At 46.9% G+C, this 16,932-nt stretch overlaps 1 protein-coding gene across 8 annotated transcripts in view; it reads right to left on the bottom strand.

Annotated features, from left to right (window-relative positions):
• Nucleotides 1-16,932, bottom strand: part of MAMLD1 (mastermind like domain containing 1) — a 121,036-nt gene that overhangs the window by 48,320 nt on the left and 55,784 nt on the right. For all 8 annotated transcript variants that reach the window (XM_017651863.3, XM_037015553.2, XM_017651868.3 and 5 more), the window contains exon 2: nucleotides 4,851-5,009. In XM_017651863.3, coding sequence (XP_017507352.3) covers nucleotides 4,851-4,946 — 96 coding nt within the window. In that variant the 5' untranslated portion in view covers nucleotides 4,947-5,009. The remainder of the gene's footprint in view (nucleotides 1-4,850; nucleotides 5,010-16,932) is intronic.

The following is a 16,932-nucleotide window of genomic DNA, read 5'->3' as shown; positions in this document are numbered from 1 at the left end:
GTGCCAAGCTCCCAGATGCCAGGGGAAGCCAGCTGCCAAATGGAGCTCTCCCTCTCTCCTAGCATCCTCCCTTCAACCAGACTGTGGTTTTCAGGTCACTGGCTTGCTGAACTGGGCTACCCGGGCAGGACTCGGACGCAGAGCCCAGCAGTGTCCTGCAAGCTGAGCAGTGCTCAGCCCTTACAGAAAAGTTCCATCTGAAGGCAAGGCCTCTGCCTGGCGGCCTGCCCTGGTTGGGTGTCTGGAACAGAAAAGGGGCCCTACTGCAGGAGCAGGAGGAGGAGGGAGAGAAGGGAGTGAACAGCTGCGAGCTCTATGGGGAGGATCCCCAAAATAGAAAGGCGCATATGCACTGCAAGCCTTGACCCAGAATGCTCAGAGCTACACCATAAATCCAGCTCTCCGCGGTGCAGTGGGGCTGCTGATGAGACTGAGGTTCTCTCAGGGGGCCTGTGTGTTTATACCTGAGCTCCAAGGACACGTGTTCCCCACGGCCCTTGTGAGCCAGTGCCAATCTCTGATCATGAAAAAAGCGCTAACAGCAGTAGTACCCTGTGAGGCTCCTACCATGTTCATAACCACAGCTTGTTCACTGTTGTCCCAGAGACCCAGGAGTGGGCAGAGGGCAGATTGTTCACTCCGTTTTACTAGTGCAGACACTGAAGCTCAGAGACTTGTGCAAGATCTCAGTAAGTGTCAGGGACAGCACTGCTTCCCTGCTGAGCAGGTCCCTGACCACCTGGTTCCTGGAAGTGGGCCATACACACAGCTCCCCTCTCCTAGGGCCAGACCTGCACCTGTGACGTGCGTACCGCCTGTGTGACACAGCAGACACGGGGCTTCCTCTCCAGGCTTCTAAGAGGGCCCTTTGGAGAACTCAGCCCAGCCCCCAGTGGGGCTTTTCATCAGCTTGGGCTGCCTCTGCCGCTGGATTGGAATGTCCAGGCAATCTGGACCGTTTTGCCTGCCTGCAGGAGGCCCTAAATGTCTGAGCTGCTCATCCCGGAATGGGAAGCAGCAGAGGAGGAGGAGCTTGGGAGTCAGAGCACCTGGGTTGATATCTGAATTTCCAACCTACTGACTATGTAGGACTTGGAATGTCCCTGTCCCCTCTGAGCTTCAGCCTCCTCAACAGTGAAGTGGGAACATTAATCGCCATGTCACAGGAAGAGATGAGCTGATATACACAAAGTGGCAGCAGGGCAGATTTGTCCCAGGGGAGGGTCCAGCCCAGGGCCAGGCACACAGTAGGTCCATGGGCAATGTCACGGAAGGCCAGAGATAGACAGGCCCTCTGACCTCAAGAGGAAAGGGACTTGCTCAAGGTCTTGCCGAGTGCTAGTTACAGCCTCGGGATCCACTTCAAGGTCTCCTTACTGAATTCCATGCTCTTTTTGCAAGTCAAAGCCTGTGCCTCCAAAGATGATGGACACAAATCCTCACCCCAAGGCAGGAGGCGAACAGACTTCCGCCTGCTGGGCGTTCCTAAGGTCACCAGTCTAAAGAAGAGGGGCAGGTGAAACGAGACCAGCGTTTCTGCAGCCATCCCAATCTCCACATTTCCTGTTACACTCAGGTTTCCTCTGCCCCCTTCCTCAGCCCCACTTGCACTTAGAAGTGAGAAGAAGGGGTGGGGGTTGATTTTGGTCATACTGTGGGTAGAAAGCAGGCTGCCACTCAAATGAGGACCCTTGATGTAGCTTCCCACCTTCTTAATGGGTATCTTTCTGCAAGTCACTGGATTTCTCAGACCTTAGTGTCCTCATCCATAAGGAGGAGGAATATCTGGGGAGTTCAAAAGGAATACCATTCCTGCCAACCACTGTAATCTATAAAGTGAGCCATTTACTGTCATTAAATGATGAAATGCAGATGAGGAGCAAAGAGGTGTCTCCTTCCTTCTCCAACTGTATGGCTAAAGCCCTTAACACCTCCATTTTGTCTGGAGCTGCCTTATGAATACAATAGGTGGCTGCTCAGAGCTGGGGAATCTTTGCAACTTGCTGTGGGGTATCGACTGAGACAGAGACAACATGTGACATACATACTGGGTCCCAATTCCACACAGGCTCCGTAGCACTGCCGTCTGCAGTGCTAATGTTTGAGAGATTATCACACTAGTAATCAATCGGGCCACCCATACGAGGGAGGAATGGAGATCTTACCCTCAAAGGGAAGGATCAAAGGTTCTGCCTCCTGTCCAAACTCCACATGCGGACTGCAGAGCCTGGGGGCCTTATTAACCTTGGGTGGGTGCCCAGTGTTCAAAAGGTGACACTCCCCTTTCTCCAGATCACATGCTGCTGAATGAATGAGCAACTGTTGAAGAGGTACTTGCGTGGCTGTGATTTTTCATGAGGACTACTCCTGCCTGACACGTGCTCTGTCCTGCTCTGTGGCCTTCCGTGTGCTTCAGAGCTAAGAGACAGTGGAGTACAGAGGCAGTGACGGCTGGCTCTGAGCTCTGCCACTTGTTAGCTCTGTGGCTTTGGCTTAACCTCTCGGAGCCTCAGCTTCCTGGAGACAGCCTGTTTATCTCAGGGTTACCCTAAGGATTACAGGAGACAATGCCCCTCCCCCAAACGCTTAGCAAGTGCCCGGCACCTAGTCAGTGCTCAATTAAAGGTGGTTATTCTTTCTCCTGGTTCATTTGATCTTTGTCCTCAGGGAGGGCAAAGGATGCAACAGAGCCCCATAGTTAGGAGCAGAAGCAAGACCAGAATCCAGGAGTCCTGTGCCCTGGTCTTTGGCCAAGAATAATCGTCACATCAGAGGTACATTTTCCAGAGAGGAGGCTCCCAATTATTCACATGGAAATCCCAGGGCTTTTTCAAAGCACTATCCTTTGGGACTGGTATAATTTTATTAACAGATCTTGACTTGCAATATGCTTCTTTTTGTTGTTAGTTTGGTTTTAGGCAAAGGACAGGAGAACCAGGCTGCTGAGACCCTCTGCATGTACAGCAGAGCTCCACTTAGCACCGCGATCTGCCTGAGGCAGCCAACATTGACCAGCCCCCAAAATTACCAAGGGCTGTGCTGGCTGGGGCCTGGCCAGGCTCTGCTCTACCTGTTGGGCCCAGCCAGAGGAGTGGGCTTCCTCAACAGCATCCCCTTCAGGGACCAAACGCATATTCCAAGTGGATTTTACTGTGAAGAGGACTCGACCCATGTGAGAGAGTTGCTTCTGGAGCCTGAGGCATGTTTTTTGGACCTCGGCTGGGGCAAATCCTTGGTCTTCTAGGACAGTTTGGAGTTTCAGAAATAGGTCACCCAGAACCAAGGGCAGAGAAGAGGGAGAACAGCTAATTTTGATGAAGTCCAAGGCTTCACTCTGAAGCAATGAATGTGAGTTTTGGGCAAGGCTGACAAAGGACCCTAACGACCATCTGCTCAGACAGGCCCAGCCTGGTGAGCAATGGCCACTTCTCCTGAGAGAGTGCGTGGCTGCCAGCGCCCAGGACCTATGCTAAGGAAGACCCTTTTGGTATTGACATCTACACCAATTGAAATCAAAGCAGTTAATTCACAAGTCACACTTTTAAGAAGGGTGCTGGAGGGGTGTGTGAGCAGAGGAAGAGGACCCTCATTCTCCTGGGACCAGCAGGAAGCGTGACACAGAGGAGAGCTCAGAAGGCACGCAGAGACGGGCCATGGGCTCTGGTTCCATTACCCAGAGGTTTTCCTACACTGACTCAGTTGTTGGTCATAAAAGAGAAGCAAGAAGTAAAAAGGGTAACCAGGGTGGAGGTTAGAAACTGCCTTCTAGAAGATGCCTGGCCAAAAGATGGGCAATTGGGAGGACAGGCCACTGGCCAAGTCATTGCTCCATCTCTGCCATCCCCTCTGACCACCATCTCTGTGAGACTTGGAACTCCGGTAAACAAAGTTTTGTAAATGTCTACATACTCAGCTCAATGCCACATTCACAATCCATCTTTGGTGGTAGACAATGAGGGAAAAAGAGAAGTGAGATTTCAACACTGTCCCTCCACACCTGTGCACACCCTAGAATTCTCAATTAAATAGGAAGGTGACCTGCTGAAAGTGGACTGCGCTCAGGATTGTAGAAGCTAGGCCCTTTAGTTATGTGAAATGACATTACCTAAGAGCCCGGAGCTCCCAGTTCTCTGATCAGGAAGGAAGCAGACCCACGGCTCTATAAGAACCATTTCCTCTCTGCTCTATTAATTTAGAGATTAAGCAGGCCACTCCTCTGTGGACCTAATACACCGAGATAACAGCCATTGTGTTTGCTGCAGCTCCCGCTAACGCAGCTGGCCCTGGTGGGCTGGTGATGCAGCAGGCTCTTACTGTCAGACCCATGTAACCGAAGGCTCTCACGGCCCTCCCATCACCCTGGTTTCAGACACATGGAAGATCTGCGTTCCAAGGGAGGAAAGTCAAAATCGGTCAGATTGAGTTTTTAAAAGGACACCAGGGCCAGTGAGTTGAGCGGGCATCTCTGCGTGCGCTATGCGCTGGCTTCCTGTTCTCAGCGGGGCTAGGAAGCTAACACAATGTCATTCCCACATTCCTGGTTTCTGTTCAGAGAAAAAGTAACCTCTCTTCCCTCTCAGCCTTCCTCTCTTTCTAGTTGAAGGGCTACAAGGGCAGAGATCACTGGACTGGGAATCCAGATGGAAACTGGGGCTGTATCCCCTGCTCCTCCAGAAAATCACAAGGGAGCAAGGTCAGCTCATCTCCTAGGTCGGATTCTAGTTCCTTACGATGTGGGTTGGTTTCCTGCCACCAAGTTTGCACAGAGAATTGCAATAACACATCTTATGTTCAAGTTTAAGATCAGAAGCATTCAATACCCCCCTCCCCGCAATAGCCCATTGTCTGACCGATTCCTGGAGCTTTCTGGGCTCCTGACGATTTCCCACCATGGCGAAATGGGGAGGCATGCTCTTGATTATAGGCCGACTTTTCCAGTCATCCATTGTTTGACCTGCACTTTTATTCTTGACTCTCCAAGGCGCTTCCCAAACGACCTAGACACAGGGCTTAAGGAGACAAAAAGTACACTGTCTATCAGATCCGAAGGTGAGACCACTGACCCCGTGAATCACACTCTCACTCTGAGGACAGGTCTGGGTGGAGTCGGCCACATTCCTTTTCCTGCCTTTCCCCCCACCGCACCCCCCTCCCAGCCCCTCCCAGCCCAGGGGATGAGGGGCGCTTCTGCGCCGCAGTTGGCTGGGGTGAAACGGCAGTCCCTGGCCACTGGGCAGAGCAGTTTACTGGAGAGCCGAGGGGTGGGTGGAGAAGCTGCCTGTGTGACTAAAACAACACTGAGCTGAAAGGCAGGGAATGTGTGTCCTAGGTCTGGCTTTGCTTTTTTGTGGAATGCAGTGGGGCCTGGGGAAAGGCTCTTCTGTTCTCTGACATGAAAACCACGGTGCCTGGGTCAGGGGCTGGCTGCCGGCCCCTTCAGCTGTACTAGGGTAAGCTTTATGGCCCGCAGAAGGGGCCGCTCCCGGCTCTGGCTCCGTGAGCACCCAACCAGGTGGGAGGACTAACAGGGCATAACCCAACTGTCGGTGGACGGAAGCAACGATGTCAGAAGGGGATCACGAAATCCCAGTGCCCTGGCTTACAAAACCTCACCGAGCAGGCTGTGGTCATGGTCACCCCACCACATGCCCTCCGTGACAGATGAGCAGACGCATGCAGACCCAGGTAAAGCTGGTTTTATTTTTTCATTTTGCTTCTATTTTTCATTTCTTTTTGTTTTTTTCATGATGTAGACATGCAGTAAGAGCCCCACTCAAGCCCCACATGTGTGAGGGCTGCTCTCCTCCTAAATCTCCTTTGCAGGACAGTATCAGACTTGAAAATTTCTATGTCCAGACTTCTGCCTCTGGAAAAACAGAGGTACTTTTCCTATTCTCCCACTGAGTACAACTGAAACTGCTGGACATTCTGTGTAACACAAACCAAAGACCGTGAAAAGTGGAGAGAAGGCGGCAGCCTGGCTAGGGACCTTGGAACCTGAGGCACAACACAGAGTTGAGCCCCCTGCGTTTCCTTGTGGCCTCATACATCTCAGATGTGAGCCTGAAGAAGCGAGCAACCCAAAAAGGCCCCAACAAAAGCCTGATCTCTTTAAGCAGAGGACCAGGAAAAGGGCAGCCTACCAAGACAGAAAACCGCTATACAGGAACTGCTGTCATTCAGCTGACCACCCCAGGGAAGAGTGTGGTCCCACCCCCTTCCAGCAGCAAAGGCCCGGTGGGGCATGGTGGTCAGGACTCTTCTCTCCTGTCCCCACTAGGGTGGCATCAGAGGAGCTCTAACAGAGAGGACCATTGCCCTTGCACAGTGGTAATGAGTCTCCATCCCATCCCTGCCACTGTCAGTGGAGACCACCTGGGGAACAGTACTGAGGCACTCCTACCCATCCCAGTCAGGATGCTACCAGTGGAAGCCTGGCGGAGATCTGGAACTACCACCATTTCCCAGCAGTAGTAGGAAGCCCCAACCTTCCTGGCATCAATGAAGTCTGAGTGGGGAAGCTAGACCTCAATGCCCACATGGCAGAAAGGGGATTTTGTCTCTGCCTTCCCTATTGCAGCATATGAAAGTATGCTTCAGGTGTGCAAGGGGAATCAACACATTATCAGATGAGGGGAAGCTAAGAGGAGTTGTTAAGAACAGACCTCTCCGGGGAGCAGGGAAAAGGAAGTTCTTTAAGCAGAAAAGAGGGAATTTTGGACATCACTAAGAAAGAAAGAATAAAAAGAGAAAAAATAATATAGGTAAATACAATACTTTCCTTTTCCTCTCAAGTTTTCTAAGTCATGTTTGATGGTTTGAAGCACCAATTATAACACTGCATGCTGTGGTTCTAAATGTATGTGCAAGAAATATTTAACAATTATATTATAAACAGAGGCAGGTTAAGGAGGTGGAAATCGGTAGTGTTTCTATACTTTACTCAAACTGGTAAAATGTTGACACCAGTAGACCATTGTAAGTCAGGTACAAACAATGTAATACCTAGAGCAGCCATTCCAGGTGGTGTACAAAAAGGTACGTGCAAAAACACGACATGAATCATCACATGGAATTCTAAGATGTTCAAGTAACGCACAGGAAGTCAGGGCAAATAAAATGGAGAAACAAAAACAGACAACAAACAAAACCAGGTAAGCTGGCAGAATTAAGCACTAACTTCTGAATAAGTGAAAATAATCTACATACACCAATTAAAGGACAGATTGATGCAGTGAAAAAACACGACCCACCTACATGCTGTCTGTAAGATGCTTACCTCAAACATAATGGTATGGGCCAGTTGAAAGGGAAAGGATGGAAAATAATATATCCTGCAATGTTAATGAAAAATACTATCAAGGGTAGCTCCAGTAACAGCAGAAAAATTAAATTTCAGAATAAAAAATATTACCAGGGACAGGGAGGTGTATTACACAATGACACAAGGAACAATCCACCAAGACACAGTGATCCTTCTTTCTAACACTGATGTTCACAGCAGCATCACTCATGATAACCAAAAGGTGGAAACAACTCAAATGTCCACTGATATATACATGGAAAAACAAAATTCTGGCATGTCCACACTATGGGCTGTTATTCACTCCATATAAAGGAATGAAGTACCGACGCGTGCTACGACAAGGTGGATGCACCTTCACAGCATTAGGTTAAGTGAAAGGAGCCAGTCACAGAAGGCCACATATTGCATGATTCCATTTACATGAAATGTCCAGAATAAGCAAATACGCTGAGTCAGAAAGCAGATTGGTGATTGCCCTGGGGATGTGGGGAGGGGAGAATGGGGAATAAGTGCTGAATGAGTATGGGGTCTTATTGGGGTGGTGGTGACATAAATGCTTATTAGGAACTACATAGAGGTGATGGTTTAGTACATTTGTGAATGTATTAAATGCCACTGAATTGTGCAAGATTCACCTTTATGAAAAAAAAATAGCGACAATACCAAATACTGGCAGCAGTGGGAGAAACTGAATCACTCACACAGTGCTGGAGGGAATGAAAAACAGTATAGCCACCCTGTAAAACTAGTAGTCTCTTTAAAACCTAAATCTGCAACTACTACTATATGACCCAGAAACTACATCCCTAGGTATTTATCCCAGAGGAATGAAAACTTGTGTTCAATACAAAAACTTGCAAATGTTTATAGTACCTCTGTTCATAATAGCCCCAAACTGGAAACAATGCAGAAATCCTTCAGTGGATGAATGGTTAAACAAACTGGTACATGTACACCACGGGATACTACTCAGCAATAAAAATGTCCATTGATACAATGACCTGGATTAATCTGCAGAGATCTATACTGAGTGAAAAATAGCAATCTCCCAAATGTATATACTGTGTGATTCCATTTACATAGGATTCTTGAAATGACAAAACCATAGGAATGGACTGATCAGGAGTTGCTACGGATTAAGGAGGGGTTGGGTGTAGGAAGGAAGTGGATGTGTCCATAAATGGGCAACATAAGGGATATGTGTGGTGATGGAAAGGCTCTGTACCTTGACTGTTCCAACATCAGCATCCCAGCTGTGATGTTGTACCATATAGTTTTGCAGGATGTTCTAATTAGGGGAAGCTGGCTTAAGGGTACATACGATCTATTTGCATTATTTCTTACAACTGCATGTGAATCTACAATTATCTCAAGATAAAAGAAAATTCAATTAAAATCATATGACCCAATCATTTGCTACAGAAAAGTACTTCCCAAAATTCATCACCCATTCATGATAAAAACTCTCATAAAGCCAGGAACAGAGAGGAAATTCCTCAACTTGATAAAGAACCTCTACAGTAAACCTAAGCTAACATCACAATGATTGAAGACTGAATGCTTCCAAGATTGTTAAGAAGGCAAGGAAGGATGTCTGCTCTCCTCATGGCTTGTATCAAATCAACATGTAACACCTTAAACAATATTGTATGTCAAATACATCTCAATTTAAAACAAACAAATAAAAACCAAAAACATCATCCTGGAAATTCTAGCTAGTCCATTAAGCCAAGAAAATGAAATAAAAGGCACATTAGAAAAGAAGTAAAACTATTTCTATTTGTAGTTGACGTAACTGTCTATGTGGAAAATCTTTAGAAATGTATAAAATAACACCTAGAACTAATAAGTGAGTTCTCAGGATACAGGTGCACCTCCTTTTATTGTGCTTTGCTTTATTGTGGATAATGCATTTCTTAACAAATTGAAGGTATATGACAACCCTGCAGGTTGAGAGCATGTCTATTGGCACCATTTTTCCAACAGCATCTGCTCACTTAGTGTCTCTGTAATTCTCTTGGTATTTCAAAGTTTTTCATTATTGTCGTATTTGTTATGGTGATCTGTGATCAGTAAACTTTGATGTTACTATTGTAAATATTTTGGGGCTTCATGAACTGCTCACATTAAGACAAACTTAATCAATAAACGTTGTGTGTGCTCTGACTGCACCACGAATCAGTCCATCCTTCAACTCTCTCCCTCTCCTCAGGCCCCCTAGCCCCTGGGACACAGCAGTATTGAAATTAAGCCAATTAATAATGCTACAATGGCCTCTAAGAAAGAATCACATGCCTCTTACTTTAAATTAAAAGCTAGAAATCACTAAGTTTAATGAGAAATGGCTTGTTAAAGCTGAGAAAGGCCAAAAAAGCTAGGCTTCTTGCACCAAACAGCCAAGTTGTGAATGTAAAGGAAAAGTTCTTGGGGGAAACTAAAAGTGCTCCTCCAGTGAACACACAAATGAAAAGAAAGCAAAACAGCCTTATAGCTGATATGGAGAAAATTGTAATGATCTGCACAGTTCAAATCAGCCACCATATTTGCTTAAACCAAAGCCTATTCTGTAAAGGCTGAGGTTGGTGAGGAAGCTGCAGAAGAAAAGTTGGAAGCTAGCAGAGGTTTTTTCATGAGGTTTAAGGACAGAAGTCATCTCCATAACATCAAAGTGCAAGGAGAAGTAGCAAGTGCTCATGGAGAAGTCATCCAGATTATCTAGCTAAGATCACTGATGAAGGGGGCTACACTAAACATATTCGCTATGTAGACAAAACAGCCTTCTATTGGAAGAAGATGTCATCTAGGACTTTCACAGCTAGAGAGAAGTCAATGCTTGGCTTCAAAGCTTCAAAACAGGATGACTCTCTCATTAGGGGCTAGTGCAGCTGGTGACTTTAGGTTGAAGCCAGTGTTCGCTGACCATCCAAAAATCCCTAGGCCCTTAAGAATTATGCCAAATCTACTCTGCCTGTGCTCTAGAAATGGAACAACAGAGCCTGGATGACAGCATATCTGTTTATAGAATGGTTTATGGAATATTTGAAGCCCACTGTTGATACCTATTGTTCAGAAAAAAAAGATTGCTGCTCATTGGCAATGCACCTGGTCACCTAAGAGCTCTGACGGAGATGGACAACAAGATTCATGTTGCCTGCATGCCTGCTAACACTGCATCCGTCCTGCAGCCCATGTATCAAGGAGTCATTTCTACCTTTAGGTCTTATTATTTGAGAGATATATTTCTTAAGGCCATAGCTGCCATAGATACTGATTTCTCTAATGGATCTAGGCAAAACCAATCAAAAAATTTCAGGAAAGGATACGTCATTCTAGATGCCATTAAGAACATTCATTCATTCAAAACATCAACATGTAACAGGAGTTTCGAAGATGTTGGTGCCAACCGTTGTGGATGACTTTGAGGGCTCAAGAGTTGAGTGGGGAAAGTCACTGCAGATGTGGTGGAAATAGCAAAAGAATTAGAAGTGGAGTGGAGCCTGAAGATGGGACTGAATTGCTGCAATTTCATGATCAAATTTTAATGGATAAGGACTTGCTTTTTATGGATGAACAAAGAAAGTGGTGTCACTCCTGAAGATGCTGTGAAGACTGCTGAAAAGACAACAAAGGATTTAGAGAGTATCACATAAGCTTAGCTGATAAAGCAGGAGAGGATTGTATGAGAGGATTGACTCCAACTCCAAAAGAAGTTCTACTGTGGCTAAAATGCTATCAAACAGCATTGCATGTTACAGAGAAATCATTCATGACAGGAACAGCCCATCAATGCAGCAAACTTCATTGTTTTATTTTAAGAAATTGCCACAGCCATCCAAACATTCAGCAACTACCACTCTCATCAGTCAGTAGCCATCAACCACAAGGTAAGAAACTCAGCCCCCACCAGCAAAAAGATGGACGCACTGAAAGCTCAGATGCTGGTTAGCATTTTTTAGCAATAAAGTGTTTTTAATTAAGGTACGTAAGTTATTTTTAGGCATAATGCTATTGCACGCTTCATAGACTACGGTATAGTATAAACAGAAGTTTTATACGCACTGGAAAACCAAAAGAAAACCTCATCTGACTTGCTTTATTGCAGCGGTCTGGAACTGAACCTGCAATATTGCTAGATATGCATAAAAAAATCAAATGCATTTATATACAATGATAATCAATACATAGACCCTGGAGTTAAAAACACAATACCATATAACTATTGCTAAAAAAATTCTTCGTTGAAAATCAAGCAAAACATGTATGGGACTTGCATGCTAGAAACTATACAGCACTGATGAAAGAAATCAAAGAAGATCTCAGTGAATGGAGGGATATTCTGTGTTCATAGATTGGAAGACTCAACATAGAAAAGATGTCAATTTTCTGCAAACTGATATACAGTTTTAACCAATTCCTATCAAAATCCCAGCAAGATTTTTCTGTAGATATAGACAAGATTACTGTCAAGTTTATATGGAAAGGCAATGGAAGTTGAAGAGCTGAAACCATTTTGACAAAGAAGAATAAAGTGGGAGGAATCAATCTACTTGGATTCAAGACTTACTATATGATTACGTTAACTGAGATTGCATGGTGTTGGCAGAAGGACAGACACATACATCAACAGAACAGAACAGAGAACCAAGAAATAGACCCACACAAACATGCCAAACTGGTCTTTGGCAAAAGTGCCAAAAACCAGTGCAGTGTGGTGCTGACAGCTTTGGTGACACGTGATTGTTGAGCAATTGAACATCAATAGGCAAAAATTGAGCCTCAACCTCAACCTGATATTTTACACAAAATTTAACTCCAAATGGGATCACAGAGTTATATTAAGACGTAAAACTATACAAGTTTTTCTTAAGGTAGGATAAAATCTTCAGCCTGTAGAGCTAGGCAAAAAGTTCTTTCTTAGACTTGACACCAAAAGCAAGACCCATAAAAGGAAGTACTGATAAACCAGATCTTATCAAAAATGAAATCTTTTGCTCTGTGAAAGACCCTGTGAATAGGATGAAGAAACATGGTACAGACCGGGAGAATATCTTGGCAAACCTCTTATCTGATAAAGGGCTAGTATCCGGAATAAATAAAGAATCTTAAAACAAACTATGTACTCAGAAAACATGCAAAAGACATGAAAAGACATGTACTGAAGAGTTTCTATGAAAGGCAAGTCAGCACTCACAAAGATGTGCAACATCAGCAGCCATTAGAGAATTGAATATTAAAACTGCCATGAGATACCACTACACACCTATGAGAATGGCTAAAATAAACAGTGACAACACCAAAAGCTGGTGAGAATGTGGAGAAACTGGGTCACTCATACATTGCTGGGGAGAATGTAAAATGGCACAAACACTGCCATTGTTTGGTAGTTTCTTATAAAACGAAAACCTGCAAGTATCATATGATCCAGCAACTACACTCTGGGGCATTTATCCCAGAGAAATGGAAATGTGTGTCCACACAAAACCTGTAGCTGTATCAGTTTCCCAGTGTTGATAGTGTGGAGCTGTTACATAAGATGCACCATTGGAGGGCTCTATGTACCGTGTTTGCAGCTGCCTGTGAATCTATTACTATTTCAAAATAAGAAGCTGCCTGTTCAGATCTCGGGAAGTGCTGCATCCTCTTACTGCTTCTGGACACGTCCCATGTAGCATTCTTTTTTCAAGCAATTTAGTGACGTTTGTACATTATTCTTTAAAAAACAATTCCAACCAAATCTTCCTTGAGTGTTTCAGAGGCCAAGTCCAAGGCCTCAGCTGTGACCTCACTCAAGTACTGGCATCTAGAGACACCCCGACAAAACAAAATGGCATGTAATGTACAATGCGCCCACATAAAAATGGAAAGAGGGACCTCATTTAGGGCTGAGGCTGTCACTAACCCCCTGGCCTGTCATCTTGAGCTTGTGGGGAAAGAGGCCCAGATCTTGTTTAAGGGCTGGCAACATAAAACCTGTCGGCACCAGACAAGCTACCCACTCAGCCCTAAAGAAAAAGAAAAAAATAACCACTTTTGGCTTTTGAAGACTCCACTCCAGGGCACTCTGCTGACTTCTTGCCGTGTTCCTTTGTGGCTACAGCAGCCAACGTGAAGAGGACAGGTTGGGGGGTAGTGGCCAAGAGCTTTGTCAACTGAAAAAGACTCGCTGGTCTGCAGGAGCAGCACATTGGCCCACCACCACGTCACCCCCCTTGGGTACAGGCTGGACCCAGAGCTGGGAGCGTGGGCAACGGAGGGGACATGAGTGAGAGCGCCTCCCCTGGAAACCAACTTTGTCTGCTCCGTGTCAGAAGGGGGTTCTCACCCGCAGCACAAGCAGCTTCTGGCCTCGGGTTCGTTGGCTCTTTCCCTCTGGATGAACGTGGGCCTGGGAAGCAGCCTTGGGGCGAGGCTTTCTGCCCACAGAGGGGTGTGCCACCTTGGCCCGGAGGCCTGCGTGGGCTCGTCCCCCCCCTGAGCTCCTGTGCTGGAAGCCTGTGGCCCCAGCCGTGTTCCTCACCCAAGCCCAATCCACAGCTGTAGGTGAACCCCAAAGCCATCTGCCGCGTGCACTTTGGATTTCAGCCTCACAAATGCACGTGAATTCAACTTTGCATATTTCATACTCTGTCCATGTTGGCTTTCAGACAGACAGCAAACGCCCCCAGCCTTGAGTAAGCAGACGTCCCAAGGAGATGCTGTGCTCTGTGGCTTTGTAGCCTGCGCATGTGGGGTGCGGGGGAGGGCAAGGGGTATACTGATACCTCCGGTTCAGAGCAGAGGCCTGTGGACAGTCTCTTTCCCCCTCAGATTCTGAGTACACCCCCAGAAGCCCGCAGCCACCCACACTGAGAAGCCTCCTGGGGGATAGCAGCCTGAGCCGAGGGTGTTCTTTACCTCTGGGGTTATCAGTGACTCATGCCTCCCCACGTCAGCCACGGCCTCTGGTACCTGACTCTCGCTTCCCAGACCTGGGGATTCTGCTAGATCCCTGCCGTCCATTTCAAACTGCCAGTTCATTGCTGCCCAGCTCCAGGCATGACAGAGGAAGAAAAGTAGGTAAACCGAAGGCAGTGGGCAGGGAAGAAAGGGAGCAACCCTGAGGGGCTGAAAAAGTCCCCGTCATCCAGCCCCTAGACCGTCCAGCTGATTCAAGAGAGAAATGAACCCCTCACAAACTTCTGCAGGCAAAAGTGTGCTGGGGGGTGGCCCTGTGGGAGTGGAGAGGAAGCGATGTGGAGGAGGTCCCTCTGGGAAGACTCCTGCGGGCTGATGGTTGGCTGCATACACAGCAGGAGGCTCAGGCCACTCTACCTTCCCCAGTTCCAGCCTGGATGGAGTGAAGGGATGTGGGGCTGCTGACACGTGTGGAACAGAGCCATCAAGCCGTGGCCATCAATCACGGCACTTTGGGCTCCTATCACAGCAGATCCCCCCGCTCTAAAAGGGCCTGGCTAGCAGTTAGCAGGTACTATCTGCCACTAACAATCTCGGTGTTAAGCTGGGCATGAGCCAAGTAGGATGCCCTAGTCCAGTAGGATACCCTGGTCCAGCAGGATCCAGACCTGGGAAAGGCAGGTAGTCGCAGGCTGGAGTCAGGCAGGTCAAGGGTTAAGAAGGCCAGGCTTCAGATGTCAGTGCAGGCAGGGCTTTGGAGACCAATGACAGTCCCTGAAGCAGGAAGGCCAGCTTCTCAGTCATGGGCTCTGGGGTTCTGGGAAGCTGCTTGACCATAGAGACTCAGTTTCCTCATGTATAACATGCAAAGATCTATACAGAAACATAACTGCTACCAGCAGGTGCCCACTATGAGCCAGGTATCTGGTATGGCACTTTACACACGACATTTCACTGGCTGCCTCTAACATTTGTACAGGTGCGTATGAAGACCTCCCTCTGTGTCCCCGTTGCCCTTGGCAGGAAGCACTTGCCTAGCATCTGGCTCCCCCTTAGACTGTAAGCCCTGTGAGAGAAGGAAGCAAGCCATATACGTGGCTGCAGCTCCACAGAGCTCGGAGCCCTCAGCAGGGAATCAGGAGCTGTTCACTGAAGGGACCTGCAGAGTGGATTCAAGCTTGGGTGGAGGGCTAGACTAGAACCCTCTGAAGGAGCTCCTCAGCCTAGAGCCTTGATGACTCAGTGTGCTGGAGCCCATGAGTCCTTGGGAATGCATAACATGTCCAATATTTGTGTGCATCTGCAAGTCTGCAAGGCATATAATTATGGCCTTGTGCTAATGAATATAGCAATATTCTAGAACACCACTTTCAGTTTTTAAAAGTTAACTTTAAAAAGCCCAAAATGATGTGGAGAGACTGGAACACTCATATGTTGCTAGTGGGAGTGGAAAACAGCTTGGTGATTCCTGAACCAGTTAAACACAGAGTAGCTATGTGATCCAGCAACTCCACTCTCAGGTATATATCCAAGAAAATTAGAAACATGTCCACAAAAAGACCTGTGCATGAATGTTCACAGCAGCACTATTCATAATTACCCAGAGGTGGAAACAACCCAAATGTCCATCAATTGGTGAAACAATAAGCAAATTCCTTCATAAAAAGGAATGAAGAGCTGACACCTGCCACAACATGGATGATCCTTGAAATCATTATGCAAGGTGAAAGATGCCAGCACAGAAGACCACACACATGTTGTGATTCCACTGATACGAAATGTCTGGAATAGACAAATCCCTAGACACAGAAAGTAGATTTGTGGCTGCCTAGGGCTGGGAGGAAGGGGACAATGTGGAGGGACAACTAATGGATACAAAGTTTCTTTTGAGAGTGATGAAATGTTCTAGAATTAATTGTGGTGATGGCCACACATCCCTGTGAATACACTAAAACTCACTGAATGGCACAATTTCAAAGAGTCAATTGGATGGCATGTGAATGATATACTAATTAAGCTTTTTAAATAAGGTCCAAATTGTCATCACTCCTTAATCTAACCTGGGGTTTTAGAAAGACGTTCCTTTTAGAGAAAGGATGAAGCAGCGCCTTTTAAGCCTTTGGAGAAAAAAAGCTGACATCTTCCACTCTCAAGACTGGCTCCTTTTGAGATGGGATGTCAGTGGGCCTCTTCTCCTATTGCTGACACAGCAGTGCTGGTGACCTTTCCCCAGTGACCCACATAATCAATAAACAGCTCATAAAGTTGGTGCAGACACAGAACCTCAAGCTCTGGCCAACCCTCCTTTCGCCAGCACTACTGCTGCTCCCTGGGAATGCCCCGTGCTCCCTCCTGTTGCTTTGGTGTGCATGCCACTGATGTGAAAAACGTTCTCTTCTCCCCCACCCCCAAGTCACCTGCCACTCAGTGGGCACCTGGCCTCTGCACCTTCCGTCTGCTCGGGCTGCTGCTCAGCTGCCCTGGGGCGGCTCTAGCGCCGGCCGGCGGAGGGAAGGGAAGAGCAGCTAGTCTCCCTGCTGATCCCTGCCCACCACTTGGCTGTGGCCCCGAAGACCACATGCCAGCGAGGTTCTTTTCCCCTTGAAACGACTATAACAACAGAACTGTCCCTAGACTTTTCATACAAGCATAACCGGCAATGCTGGGCCAGGGAGGAGGGAAACGGATAAATGGCCTGGTTTTGCAGCAATTTCAGCAGGTGACAGCGTCAG

The sequence above is a fragment of the Manis javanica genome, chromosome X (assembly GCF_040802235.1).
Source record: "Manis javanica isolate MJ-LG chromosome X, MJ_LKY, whole genome shotgun sequence".
Taxonomy (NCBI): domain Eukaryota; kingdom Metazoa; phylum Chordata; class Mammalia; order Pholidota; family Manidae; genus Manis; species Manis javanica.
Note: the sequence above shows the minus strand (reverse complement) of the source record. Positions and strands in the feature narration are given on the sequence as shown.